Below are 15,563 nucleotides of genomic sequence, written 5' to 3'. Positions count from 1 at the left end.
GTAATTCTCGAGAGGGATGTTAAACAGCACAAACAAGCATAATGAACTAGGTCAGTATATGAAGAGAGTGTTTGTGTAAGAGCAGGGATAAATTATGTACTCTACAGAAATCATTCATGTCGAGCCACAACCAATAATATGTGTGTTAGATTCGGCACAAATTCCAAGTCAAAATGTCGATTACTGGACACAAAGCTGAGGGTTCTAAACATATCCAGGAAAGACCGATGAGAATATTAAGAAAGTAATGTCACAAAAAAAAATCTCTGAGAAAATATTTGGAAGAAAAATAAAGGAAACACTTATTATATAGTTTGAGCCCATTGCAAGATTATAATTTACCAACCTCTAATACATAATTTATATACATTGCTCAGTTAATGCGATAAGCTCTACGTATAAACAATTTCTACAACAAGGTTAATTATTGACAAACAAGTTGTTGAAAAAAAAATAATCAACAATCTCGTTCAGAGACAAGGAACACACGGCGGGTATAACCGTATCGGATGACAGGTATGCTCACTAATCCCTCGTGCTAGATCGAAATGCTGTTCTGTGAAGTCAATAATATCTATGGATCGACCACATCAAGCTCGGTTGATATCCTTTTCTATGACGTCGATACTATGGATCGACTTCATTAAAAGCTACATTAATATATTAAATAGGCGATATCATATTATATTATACTTTCATGTTAAATACTAAAATCTGATTGGTTTAGACGCAGTTAGCAATCCGTTCTATTACCCTCAGCCTTAGCAACGCATGTGGCAACGGGTAACACAACGGTAATGCCATATGCGTGGAAATTATGCGCGTACGGTTCGCCGTAGAATTCTCAACATGTCTGAAGAAGTCAGTTGTGCGTTTGAAGAGAAGCGATTATTATGACATTTTTAAACCTTGCGCCAAAATACGACTGAATAAAATCAACAAACGATAGAAAGCCTGAAAGGTTCGCCCAGAAATAAAAATGTTCGCGGATGTAGAGGAGTCTGAAATAACAAAATTATTAGATGACAAAGATTCCGTAAGTACTAAGCGCACCATAAAACGATCCGTTAATCTTTTCTGCACCTTCCTGATGGAAAAAAAGAGGAAGCGGGGAATTCGAAGGTCTCTTTAAAGAAGAACTCAATGAAAACCTAAGACTTTTTTATGTTTCCATTAGGACAAAAGCAGGAACTAGTCTAAAAGTTAGTTCTTTGAACAACATAAAATATGGCTTGTTTAAGTATTTGAAGGACACTTGCAAAATTGACGTGGACGGTCCAGAATTTAACGAGTCAAAACAAGTTTACAAGGCAGCACTCACAGACATGGAAAAGAAGGGATTTGGATCCGTGGATCACAAACCACGAATTTCAACAGAGGACTTAAAAAACTGTATGATAGTGAGAGTATTGTATTCAATGTTAATACACCATGTGGATTACAAAACAAAGTATGGTTTGATTTGATGTTCTACTTGTGCAGACGAGGTCGGGAGAACTTACGAAAAATGACCAAAAAAAAACGTTTAGAATTGACACTGATGCAACTGGGAGAGAATTTGTGTACCAGGCAATTGATGAAGCGGACAAAAATCATGGGTTAATATATCTTACTTTTTGTAAAGGAAGGGGTAATGGTTTATTGTTATGGAATATTGAAACTTTATTTATGTTGATTTTCATTATTGTTTCAAAAAATATTCATTAGATCCAATGCAACACCCCCACGAAACAATTGGAGGAGCAAGAATGTATGCACAACCTCAATCAGGAGATATGTGCCCAGTGAGTACATCTACACAAGAAATTAGAAGCATTGTGGCAGCGTCCATTAGAGGCTTTTTCAGAAGAAAACGAAACATGGTACTGCAGATCTCCAGTAGGAAAGAACACTTTGGCTTGCCTTATGTCTGAAATTTCGAAGAAAGCTAACTTATCCCGCCTATACACAAACCACTCTATACGCGCAACAGTTATAACGGCGATAGATGACGCCGGCATAGAGGCCAGACACATTATGCGTGCTTCGGGGCACAAAAACGAATCATCAATTCGAAGCTATGCATGTCGTCTAAATGAAAACAAGAAAAGAGAAATGTCCAATTGCCTTAGCTCAGCTTTGGGAACTGTTACATGTAATAAGAACCTTGCTACTGAATCCCGTAGTGATCAAGAAAATTCGCTGGCTAATCTAACAGAAGAGGATCCGCTGGCTAATCTAACAGAAACGGATCTTGATGAAATTTTTAATAACTCCACATTTGAAGAAATTTCATCCAGCAATTACGTTACTTGTGAGAAACAAGAAATTAGCGTTTTGAGAGCTCAAATGTCTAACATTATCCCACAACTACCAGGAATTCAAATTTGTCCACATCTGAATAACTGTATGTAAATTTCAATTTCTACAATCAAAAATGAAGAATTACTGAAGTCAAGTTGTTTTCAATATTTTATTCATTGTTGAACATTTTAATTTAATGTTGAACTACTTCAATTTATTGTTTACATAATTTTCAAAACATGAATTTGTTGTTGAAGTTTATACTTTGATCAATTATTAAAGAAATTTAAAAGTAGTAAAGTTTTCTTTAAAATTAAGACATTCAGTATAATAAAATAAATGGTGCCTGTTTTGGAGGGTAACAGTTGAAATTGACACCCCTCGGAAAACCATTGTCAACCTCCGCTGACGCGTCGGTTGACAATGGTTTTCCTTGGGGTGCCAATTTCAATTATTACCTAACCTACTATATAAATTATAATTTGGCATTTTGAACTGTTTCACGGTTTACTTTATGTTTTTGCGTGATCATGAAACAGTGAACTGTTGACCAGTCCACAGAATGAACTGTTGACTGTTTAAAGCGTCATCGTGATATTCAAGCGTTTTGATGATCACGACACCACTATTTACCTGCTCTATAATTAATCAAATTTAAATAAAACACACAAACAATCCATTTATTAAGTATTACTTTAAATTAAAAATATTAATTTAATCTTTATATTATGTGTTCAGCTAATTAATAGAAAGTATGTGAATAAACAGTTGTGAAAACGTTTTATTGATTGTTTGTGTGTTTTTATTCCAATTTAATAAATTATATAGTAGGTTAGGTAATAAAACACTTATTCAATGACTACTCGGTGAAACAGTCAAACTGTTGTCCCTCGGTAGTGGGGGAGACCTGGGAAACTCGGGCAACAGTTTCCCAGGTCTCCCCCACTACCGAGGGACAACATTTTGACTGTTTACCTCGTCTTCGGCCTCGGGCAACAGTTTCCCAGGTCTCCCCCACTACTGAGGGACAACATTTTGACTGTTTACCTCGTCTTCGGCCTCGGGCAACAGTTTCCCAGGTCTCCCCCACTACCTCGGGACAACATTTTGACTGTTTACCTCGTAATCATTAAATAAGTGTATACTGTTACCCTCCAAAACAGGCACCATTTATATAATGGCAGTAAAATGACAGAAGAGTAATATCGATGGAAGCAAAATATCATAGTTATTCTACTTCAGCAGCTAGTAACATGGGCACGTTACTATCTTTGATTCAGACAGATTTATCTGTTTGATACGAATATCATACAGTGTGCCTGTGTAACTTATTGAAGAGATTAATAAACAGATTTGCCTCTTTTTTTAAGGCTTTATGTCTGTAAAGGGAAATGGATGCTATCATTTTGGGATTTGTTATCACATTAAGAAAGAAAAGTGACCGCTTTGGTAGGAAATAAACAAGCTTTATCCCATGAATTATCACAAAATATTATATCTTTAACTCGTCTGTTATTTGCAGCAGATAATAAATTATAAAAGAAAAGTGACTTATTGTAGTCAGTACTAATTTTCGAGCACCGTATTAGGACTGAACAAGAGTCATGACAAAAGCAAGTGTTGACATGGAGATGCTATCTGTTATGCTGTTCACAAGTGTTGGAACCATTTTATTAACCGTTATATGTTGGTATGCTGGACACCAAAACACGTCTGACGTGGCACGATTTGTAGTTTGGAGTATCCTTGTTTTTGCTGTAGTATCCGGAATTTTATGTGAAATCACAGCGTTTGCTCTAATTTGCAAAACTGTACAACCAGTGTTGGTCAGTACAAAGGAAACAAATTTGCGATTATTTTTCCTATGGTTATGTGGGGTAGTTAATATAATTTATCCTGTGTTTGCTATGATGCGTGTTTTGGAATGTTTTTGGAAGATCCAGTACAACGTTTACTATGGAATGTTTTCTCTGCTAACCTACCTTTTGTATATGATCTTTATCATTCTGCAAATAATTCTGGTGATCAGAAGTAGAAACAAAAGAATGAATGACAACTTTACCAGTCGTGCATGCATTGGGATTATTTCTATAGCAAATATGGCGATTTGGATGAACTCCTTTGTGTCAGACATATACGGACTGTACTCGGAACCAAAACTCATTCTTAACCACTCTGTTCTGAGAACTGAGATAGAATGTCAAATGAATTCATCGACAAATTCTGCGTTCTGGAAATTCTTGCCTTATTTGATTCCATTTAGGCTCGAATTCTGCCTCATGGCTACGATTCTACTTTTCCATCTATGGCCAACTGATGGTTTAACTTGGGAAAATTTTACCTCTTCTGACGTACTTCAGAAGAATTCATCAAATCGTTCGTATGTTGGCTTTGTTTTAGGAATATTTATGACATTTCCTATTCTATTGATAACCTGTCTAGAGAAACTATCTATTAAAGAAAATTCACAATCAGTTTTTATCGCAAATGAACTGGTCATACTTGTATTAACTTTAATAGGCTTTATTTTTATTCACTGGGTTACCTATTCTACAAACAACGAACTAATCACAAAGCCAATCGTCAATGAATCACCATCTTATCTCCTGATCTTCTCTTTGATGTCCGTGTTTGCATTAAGCACCATCATCCTAGCAGCATCCCCGTTTAGTGTAATTTCAGATGTGGCAAGTCTTGTCTTAACAAAAGAACTTTTTTCAGAAGTTACGTCATTCTATCAAACACTGTTGATTTTAAAACTAATAGGAGCCTCGAAAGGAGTTTTAAGATGGCATGAGAAAGCAATCTGCATAATGTTGTCTTTTTACAACTTAAGTTTATGGTTTCATTACACTATGGGAGGATACTCGAGAAATATCAAGAACCATTCCGATTCTTACACTTGGATAGTTATAGAGCATACCTTAATACCATTATGTTCATTTTTTTACTTTCAGTCAGGAGTGGCATTTTTTACCATTTCGATGCAATCTTCTAAGCAGTAAACGGTTCGAAAAGAAATTCTTGAAGAGGCTTTCTTTTTAAAACTTATATGAATTTTATATATGTGGTTAAGTTAATTATTACTCTGGATGATCATGTCTGTAGAATCATCTGAAAAATATAGTTATAATATAAAATTATTGTTTCATTGTATTTTTTGTTTTTGTCACATAATTTAGACATATTAAACCTTTTTTCTCTCATTCGAGTAAGCATTATTAGGTTTAAATTATAAATATTACATTCATATGTGTGTGTGAGGGTATGTGTGAGGGAGGGTGTGTGTGTGTTTTTCATTCTTTATTTTCATATTGCTTATGAACAGACTAATGAAAATGTTAACTGCCTGTATTATTTGTTTTTTAAAATGGATTGTTGATAAACGAAGACGGAAATGAGGGGGGGGGGGGGGCTAAAAAGAAGTAAATATATGAATGTGGGGAATGTCTGAATTATTCAATGTCTGTGTTTATGCCTAAGTTACAATGATAGAGTTGGAAGGGGTATTGCAACGCACTTGTGTGTCTGTTTGTCCTTGTGCAAAACGGAAGTGACAAAATATGCTTCAGGATCGATGTTAAATGCTGTGTATAATTATAGAACAGATATGCTCTTTGTATACAACATATAAAACAATCTTTGGTCACTTCCCTGTTTATGCGCCGTGGACTTCGCATTTCTGAGTATTTTTATTTATACATGTCCATGTTCCCGAAATTTTTAAAGTCAGTTTTTCGTTGAAATTGCATTTTAAAAATTCAACAATCTGACTAATACTAGAAATAATTCTTATTTCTAACGTTAACTTTGAAGAAGAGCTCGAGTGACTGCAGAATCAATCCCATTCCAATTCTCAAAACTTAATGTTTTGTCCAAAACTCAACAGACATGCATCACCAGACAATCTATACTTAGGTTGCAGCATCATGTACTTTTGTCAATTGATCTAACCAATTTGAATGAAATTCAATTATCTTTATTATGACATTGACCTTTCTTTGGATTCGAAAATCGGATTTAGCCAAGTATGTCACCTTCACTGAAAAAAGGATATAAATACATGTATGTTATATAAAAGGATATAAATACATGTTTGTTATATAAGTTTGCTAAGCTATGAATTTACAGTTAAGTTGATAAAGTGACTATTTATATTATAGTAGATACCAAAACTAAATGATATTAAAAAGCGCAGTCTAAAGACAACTTATGTGTTCCAAGGAACGCATGCATCGCCTGCTTTAATTGAGGCTTCATCGATCAAAGAAGTAATTTAATCTAAGGTGGTCAGTACCTATATTTATCACTTAAAAGCTAAAGCATTCTTATTATTAAATAATTTAACAAGAAGAGCTTTAAACAAGATATTAATCAGTTATAATATAATGATTAGATATATTTACAAGATAACGTGGATTCGGTCTATCGAGTGATAGTATCATAAAAATAGGACGTCAAAATTTATTCTTATCATTTTATATAACTTTTTTTAATAAATTATTTTAAAAATACAAAATTAAATCAACAGTAATAAATCAATTGAAAATGCTCGCAAAAATTTCATTTAAAACACTACTTACGCAACATCTGACTCGCAGACAAATCTGAAAACGTGTCCACATGGTTCATCGGCCCATCGACCATGATACCTGTCCCATAATGCAACACAGTTTGCATCTGTATGCTGATTTGGCTCGCCCGGAGAAAAGTCATTCACAGTTATGGTCTGCATGTTAGAGGAATAGATCCATCGATCTTCTTCTATCAAGTCAGAAATTCCGATCCAGTAGAAACTGGAGTCATCTAGAAATAAATCAAATGAAAACTTCAAATTTATCATTGCTAAAATGTTAATTCGAATATGTGTTATCATTACTAGTAGCTTTATTGTAAATAGTATCAGATCTGCATTTTCTTTAAAGAATGTTGGTTATGCAGGGGCAAATTGAACGTCTCCTTTAGAGTCGCAAAGTAAGGAGTTAATCCTTACGTCGGAGGTTCGAATCCTGCTGTTGGACGTGGAAACCAGTCCTTGCGAGATCCCGTGTCGCAGTAGGTGTTGTCACGAAAAAGATCTCTAACTGCTCAAAGGCAAGCATGGGATAAAATTTGCAGCTCTCCACCGACAAGTGGTGACGTCTCCAAATGAGTGAAAAATTCTGGAGAGGGACGTTAAACAAACAACGTATCTAGTAATAAATAAATTCTTCGCAATTCAACGAGTTTATAAGGAGAGTAATGTATCATAAACCTTTGGCAAGCTATAGCGATGATATGATTATAGAGCCCTATCCCTACTTTCACACTTTTGGAAAATGATTCAGTGCTTATTACAATCAAGCCAACAGTTTAAATTTCTGATGTTCTGAAGTAAAGAAGACTTTTAATACGATTTTGAAGGATTTAATCCTATTCTTAAGTCCCTGGGAAGGGAGGTCATGAAATTCATAGATTTTATTCCTCTTCACCCATACATGCTGAAATTCGAAGAGAAAATCACCTGAGTGGCCATAAAAAATATGCAGCTACATACATTTCTTAGAAGTTCTTCCTGGGGAAAAGAAATAATGCTTTACTCATGAAGACTTTGAAAATGGCTGATGAGAAAAGATGATTCAGCACTAGTCCTAGGTTCCGCCAACTTTGAATGAAATCCAGCACATATAGCCTACAGAATATATTTAAATCCAACACATATAGCCTACAGAATATATTATTTTATCACAAAATAGAATAAAAAAAACTCTCGTAAAACTAAAAGTTCAGTTTTTTTAAGTTTCAAAAGTTTATGTTTGAATGGTAAAATCATATATCTTAATGTAGGAAACAAACTGTATAAACACTTACAGAACAAGACAGCCAGATGACTTGAATTACACTTTGTATTATAATAGCTTTGTACATGTTTCTTTGCATACCTCAGCCTCTCCCCATGGCCTAGCTGTATGACTGAACCAATAGCATATATTTATTCTGAAACTGATTCCAACCAGGCTGGCAATCTAAACCTACAATTATTGTTGTTTTTTTTTAAATGTAAATGGTTACCTTTAGAAAAAAACAGGTCAATAACTGTTTGATGGCAAGCGCTACTTGTGGTCGTTTATAATCGTGGAAAGAGGTATGACTGTACTATAATTCAGATTTTTGCTTGTCTTTTTACAAGACCACGTGATCTAGGAAGGTAGCAAAATATTTCAGAAGATCTTGATCGACATCGAAAATACTAGTATGTTGCATTTATAGGCTTAGAAAATATATACAGTATATGGCAAAATCTATAATTTCAAACCTCTTTTCATTCAAAGGAAAAAATAATATGATTACATATTGTATTACAAAAAGAAAAAAAAACAAGATGTGTTTGTGAAACACTATGCGCCCGATGGCAACAAAGTTCTAAAAAAAGCAATTTTTAGCAAATAGGTCACAGTTAAGGTCGCACGATCATTGTACTTTGTGTCATTTGAAAGCACTTAATTAGTAGAATATGCATACCAAATATAAAGTATATATCTCGTATGGTTCAAAAGGTCGAAAAAGCTGTTTTTAGCATATAGGTTACAGTCAAGGTCACAAGGTCATTGAACTTGCTGTCGTTTAAAAGGACTTTATCAGTGGAGTATGCATACCAAATATGCACTCTTCTCCTATGGTTCAAAAGTTACTGCGAATGCTCGGGCGCATAAAAATCATTTTACACCCAACCAATTTAGCAACGAAGTGGAATAAAAGTAGTCTCGATCGTTCTTTTCGTACGATTCACCGGGTTATATTTAGAACAGTTTGAGATGAACAGAGTTACCAATAATATTTGATAATTTAAAATTATAAAAATTACTTACAATTTGCACTTTCAAGACCACAAAGTACAAAACCAAGAGATAAAATACTGATAAAACGGCATGTTGCACAGTTGTAGAAAATGAAATGAGAGCGAAATTATTTCAGCATAAATATAAAGCAAACATGTTTAAAGGACGAACGTTATGAGATTCGAGTTCAAAAATGATAAGAAAGAAAGGATTGGTACATGTAGTTCTCTAATTGTGTTCTCTTTCTTATCATAAATGAATTCCTTTTAATAGCCACAGTTTAAACATTTCAATACTTTAGAACATAATGAATACTGTAGAAATTGAGGATATCAGATATCAAGGATCAAGCTCGATATATCAATATTTTGACTGATAAATATTTTGAGATCACTTTGTTTGACAGACATCATTCATAGTACCTTGGTTTTTTTAAAGAAATTGTTACCCTATTACCTGTGTACATGCTCAAAAGTCAATGTGTTCAAACTTCTCTAAAATTACAGGTATATGGTGACGTCTAGTCTATATTAATGAAATATTTTTTAATGGGACATAGGCCTAAAACAGCATACAATCAATCTCATATCGATCTTTTGTGTGATTTGGTCGCCCAAAGGGTAACATTTTACACACGCCTTTTTAGCTGTTGTTACTTAGGAGCATGTTTCACCATTAACTGTATTTATCTGTACCTCTTCCTGCTCCATCATCACCTAACTTATTTGTACATATTTTAAAAGAGACAAGAGATGTTTGTAAAACACTTACATGTATGACCCCTCCCCCAAATAAATGGAATTTTTATAACCCAAGGGGCATAACTCTGTCAAAAATGGCTCGAATGTATCCAAAACAGAACTTGACCTAGATATTCTTATGATAAACTTATATACCAAAGTTAATTTCAGTATGAGCAACTGCTGCAAAAAAAAAATGAACGGAAAAGGCAAATCATTGGAATTTTGCAAAGTCCAAAGGGCATCGTAACTCTGTCAAAAATGGCTCGATTGTATCTAAAACAGAACTTGTTCTAGATATTCGTATGATAAATCTCTATACCAAATTTCATTTCAGTGTATGCAACGGTTATGAAGAATATGAACGGAAACTGATGGTGGACCTACGGACAGAGAGCAGAAAGCAATATCCCCTCCTTTCTTCGTAGGGGGACATGAAAATCCCAATCATTTATAACTAATTAAGGTTGCAGCTAGCCTAGCTAAGCTAGCTGAAATAAATAGGTAGCAACTGTTCCTTCGCCAAGCACTCGGCATAAAGACGTAAACACCGAGGTTCCGCGTCACGACAGGCATTGGAAAGACAAAAAAAAACATAACTGCTCAATGGCCTGTAGTTCCGGGTGAAGGCTTTTTGAAGCTCTTCATCGGTATATGTTAACCTTTCTATATGCGTTAAAATTCAATTATACGAAAAAAAATACATACAGTCAATCAGTCTACGATAATACAATGTAGAGTAAGAATAATCTGTCTCGGAACAAGCCCTCACCACAGTTAGAATACCTCCCATATACTCATAATGTAACAAAATATTGGAGCATCGCTCCGACACGATTTTGAAGAATACAAATGAATTTACACCAAAAATAACTTCCAAATGAATTGTAACAAACCTTTTTGAGGTTGCATATGCCTTTAAACCTGAAATAGAATCCAAATATGAACGAAAATTCAACTAACAATATCATTTTAACGATAGAACATTCTATCTATACGATAATATAACTACAATAGGAATCTCCGTAGCACTCCGTAGTAATCATATCTTTTTCAGATATCTCACTGAATAAAATTTAATGAGACTTTCACAGGAGCATTTTTACATAATGTCGCCGTGCCTCCCATTTCTCGTTTTGATCGGTTAGCTAGAGGGAAACATATTTTGTTAATGACTTTTCAATAATAGACTCCACCACTTGACTTAACATAAACCAATAAATCCAACAAAAAATTTATCAAAAATTTATTGTAAAAATTCAATACTTTTCATGATTTTAAAAAAAGTGACATTTATCTTAGCTTGGCATGAAAATGATGCCGGCGCGGCAGGTGGTGGCGTCTACATGCATATAAATGAAAAATTCTCGAGAGGGATGTTAAACAACAATCTTGACAATCAAACGGTATAGTTGTTCTTTTTTTTAGGATTTTGGAATTCCCTGACGTTCTTTGTTGCGTAATTACCGAAAGCTAGACTGTCGTCTGCACTATTTTTAATAGATTCTTTCAAAAATGGCAGAAAAAGGAAAGGATTGATCTCTGATGTGAAAAATATTATTTTGTCAATGAGGGGTATACATGCATGTATATTACAGCAAATTGTTGATACACTCAACATTCGTTGTGGAACAGTTTAACAGTTTCCGATGTTATAGTAGGATTAAAAAAAGAAGGGCAGCACTGAAAACATACATCGAAGCGGGAGACCACGGATTCTTGATCCCATGCAGGGATGAAGATCTTCAGTGAGACTGGTTTGGACAAACCGTCAAATCCCTTTGGATGATTTAACCAAAATATTTAATCAACACAGACCCAGACAAGTGTCTCGACGAACAGCTCAGCGATATTTGTATCGACAAGGGTATCACAGACATGTTGAAAAGAAGAGAGTGAGAGAATTTAACATGAAAAAAAGACTGTTGAAGAGGTAAAGTCAGGTGGAATATTAATGGTCAATGGGATAAAGTCAATTTTTATTACGAAAGCCAAGGTTTTCCATATGGCGTCGTAAGGAAGCAAGGCTTCCGAGTGCATGTGCACCCCAGCTCAACGAAAGGTTAGTGATATGATTTGGGGGTGCATAATCTTCCATGACGATGAGATACGGGGCTTCTACAGGTCTTTACCAAGGCGTATAGGAAAAGTAATCAAGGTGAAGGGAGAAATGACAAAATATTTAACACAGTGATGTCATTTTATTATGTTTATTTTCCAATTAATCAATCTCGTAACACAACGTAAACAAACGCTGTTACGCCATATTTGCTGATAACTTATATGGCATGTGTCTGTACATATAGTTCTTATAGTTAAAATAAACGTTAATATATTTACATATCTTTTATTCGGAAATTATTTCTAAAAAGATTTAGATCAAATATATACAATCAAGGTTTAATCTGATGATAAAGTGAATACGAATTCATAGCAGATGTAAACCTATAGAAGATGAGCAATGGCACAAGAATGGTTTGAACATATGCCCAATTCCGTCTGTTACCAACAATTTTCTCCTGTCCTTCTGCGGGTATATTTTGATATATGGAGTAGAGGAACCAATTAATTAAGTTTGTTATCGTCAAAATTAATGCCAGAGAAGACAGAAGTGAGGACCTTTGCTCAGATAATATGTAGCGCTGACACTGTATCAAAAGAGATGTTTGTAAAAAGGTCTCTATTATCTCAATAAAGTTTCGTAAAAAGACGGAAGAATGTTCCTCAAAATTTCCTTGCAGAGCGAAAAGTAGTCCGTAAGTACTATATGCGACTACTCCAGCCGAGCTGAAAACAAGAATTATTTCACTCGTTGTCAGAGAACGCTGATATTTACTCATGGAATAAGTTTTCGATAAATGGTCGAACGCAATGTAAACAATTGTGATGGTCGCAATAGAATTGATACAGTTACAGATTTCATATGCATTGCGAAGTCCAATATTGAAGTCTGTGTACACGAACGAAAGGAGAAGCCAAGTCAGGAACGTAGGCAGATTTAGGATGACGGAAATCATAATGACAACAACGTTACTAGCCCGATTTTCAGTATTGCGAGGCAACAGCGGTAAAAGTTCCTGAGATTCCTCGGAGAACGTTCCTGTTTCTTCTAAATCAATTTCAGTTTCCCAACTTCGTTGTTCTGGCAGAGAATGCCAAAATGACAGTACAAAACTTGATGCTAGGATGAAAAATTCCACCTGAGTTGGCAACAAAAAGAAGGGGATGAGCTTTTGTGCTAACCCTTTGTTGATTTTAGAACTAAAGAAGCATTCTGATTCGTTTTTGAAAATTTTCATGTGTGTGGTTTCATTGGGATTTGTGGCATAAATTCCATTTAAATTGCTAACAACAGAATTCAACCACACTGCAAAATTTGCCAGCGAAAGGAATACGATTGCAAAATTAATTCGAGTTGACTTTCTGAAATGATAGTTTCTGTAATATGTTATGGTTCCCATTTGCAAAACAATAAAACAAATAAAAAGGACTGTACTAAAGATACTGACATACATTATAAAATCTTGAGACAATATTGAAAAACATTCTATTTTGATAGCGATGTAGACAGCGCTTTTCAAAATGACACCAAGTCCAAAGAGCCAGAGAAAAACAACTCTTAAATTTAGAGAATAGTCTTTTGGCACTTCTTTGTCACGTTGATTTTGCACGAACGAGTTAGAACATATTAAGACAATCAAGGCCAACAATCCGCACCCGACAAGGCCTATGACCAATCCCCACACAACAAACCGTGCGGTATCGTCCGTCGTCTGTTTCCCGGAATAAATGCCAAGCACCACACAGAGGCAAGATACCAAATGTGCAAAGGTCAGTGTGGGAGATATCTCTTCGTTCGCATCATTTTCGTTTTCTTCGGAATTCACTTCTGCTTCAGCAGTTGAAAACGGGATAAGAATCGTTCTGAGAACGGCTGAAAACCACGAACGCACTTTCATAGTTTTCTGTAAAAGACAAAATTTTTATGCTTAAAAAATCGTTTACTCTCAAGCTTTGAAAAAATTGAACAGCCATAATTTGTCATACCTTAGATTGCTGTAAACATGTACCGCTCCTGTCCGTTTAGCAAACAAAAGAACTTCTTTATCCTTAAGTCTGTGTCAGTGTCATAATGAAATTCATTCAAATAAAATGATGGCCTATTTGTGTTGTAAATGAAAAGGCTTAAATAAATTCATGCACAGGGAAGTTTCCATATGAATAACTTCCTGGTCAGATGATGTCTAAAAGATAGAAATAAAAATATACACTTCTTCCTTCATTTATCACGGAATATATAAGGTAAGATAGAAATAAAAATATACACTTCTTCCTTCATTTATCACGGAACATATAAGGTACTTAAACATAGATTTGAAGTTAATAATTTCTTAAATTTCCGGTATTATTTCATGATTTTACAGGTTCCCATGTTTATATTTTTTGTTTAATAAATATTAACAAAACAGCAATCTTATTCAAAATACAATTGCTATTAAAAATAATGAATATCAAAATGTGGGCAAAATTTATATAATTTTTGGGGTTAAAATCACATGAGAAAAACTCAGGTATGAAATCAGTTTTTCTTTGTGATCTATTTAGATCTTTATAATATTAACTTTGTTTAACAAAACCTCACAGATAAAGGATCGCAAAATCAATACTAATTAATTGGATTTTAAAAAGGAAGTATCCAGATGAGAACTATCTTTTTAGGACACAATAAGTCCTTTGCGCAATATGGGACTTCAGCCACAAAAGGAAGCTGCTGAGCGAGAAACACGACAGCCATTTAACATTACAAAAACAAAACAAGAGTTAATCGAAAAATGCCTCTGAAACTGATGTCAATTTAAAAAATACCTATCTAGGAAATAAATAATTCAGCTTTACATTAACTTTTATATTCATGAAATTATATCAATACAATATCATGTTTATTGTCCCCCGCTTTCGCGAAAGCGAGGGGACATTAAATCTCATTTGTCTGTCCGTAACAAAAACTTTAACCTTGCCCATAACTTTTGATTTAGTAGAGCTATGACTTCCATATTTCACATGTGTATTTCTTGTGACAAGACCTTTCTTTGGGTACCACCAAATTTGACCTTTTGACCTTGACCTTTGAGTTTGACCAACTTTTACACAGAAATTTCAAACTTTTACTTTGGCCACAACTTTTGAATGGAAGGTACTAGGACTTTCATTTTTCACAAATGTATTGTTTGTGGCAAGACCTTTCATTAAATACCAACAACCTTGACCTTTTGACCTTGACCTTGGAGATTTACGTACTTATGAAAAAACGTTAACCTTGACCATAAGTTTTGAACAGTAGGAACTAAGGCTTTTGTACTTCACATATGTAATCCTTGTGAGAAGACCTTTTATTGGATACCAAGAACTTTTACCCTTTGACCTTGACCTTGGAGTTTTAACTACTTTTTAAAAACTTTAACCTTGGTCACAACTTTTAAACAGTAGATACTAGGATATTTATATTTCACATATGTATTTCTTTTGCAAGACATTTCATTGGATACCAACAACCTTGACCTTTTGACCTTGACCTTGGAGATTTACATACTTATGAAAAAACTTTAACCTTGACCATAACTTTTGAACGGTGAGGGCTTGGGCTTTCGTACTTCACATATGTAATCTTTTTGAGAAGACCTTTCATTGGATACCAACAATTTTTACCCTTTGACCTTGACAT

At 34.5% G+C, this 15,563-nt stretch overlaps 2 protein-coding genes and 1 pseudogene across 2 annotated transcripts; 1 reads left to right on the top strand and 2 right to left on the bottom strand.

Annotated features, from left to right (window-relative positions):
• The first annotated feature begins 979 nt into the window (after window positions 1–979).
• On the top strand, window positions 980–2,420 carry LOC134277164 (uncharacterized; annotated as a pseudogene).
• A 3,854-nt stretch (window positions 2,421–6,274) lies between these two features.
• LOC134277162 (perlucin-like) lies at window positions 6,275–9,811 on the bottom strand. Its single transcript, XM_062759446.1, has 5 exons — window positions 9,797–9,811; window positions 8,205–8,288; window positions 7,867–7,954; window positions 6,867–7,089; window positions 6,275–6,325 (listed from the first exon to the last, which is right to left on the bottom strand). Exons 1-5 carry the CDS (start codon window positions 9,809–9,811, stop codon window positions 6,304–6,306), a joined length of 432 nt encoding a protein of 143 aa, XP_062615430.1. The 3' UTR covers window positions 6,275–6,303.
• Window positions 9,812–12,234: 2,423 nt separating this feature from the next.
• Window positions 12,235–14,064, bottom strand: LOC134277163 (uncharacterized). Its single transcript, XM_062759447.1, has 2 exons — window positions 13,889–14,064; window positions 12,235–13,806 (listed from the first exon to the last, which is right to left on the bottom strand). The coding sequence occupies exon 2, from the start codon at window positions 13,798–13,800 to the stop codon at window positions 12,235–12,237; it is 1,566 nt and encodes a 521-aa protein (XP_062615431.1). The 5' UTR covers window positions 13,801–13,806; window positions 13,889–14,064.
• Window positions 14,065–15,563: the final 1,499 nt, after the last annotated feature.

Source organism: Saccostrea cucullata, unplaced genomic scaffold (assembly GCF_032062105.1).
Source record: "Saccostrea cucullata isolate Sc308-1 unplaced genomic scaffold, CSIRO_AGI_Scuc_v1 ctg7076, whole genome shotgun sequence".
Classification (NCBI taxonomy): domain Eukaryota; kingdom Metazoa; phylum Mollusca; class Bivalvia; order Ostreida; family Ostreidae; genus Saccostrea; species Saccostrea cuccullata.
The sequence above is the reverse complement of the archived record's forward strand: the minus strand, read 5'-3'. Positions and strand labels throughout refer to the sequence as shown.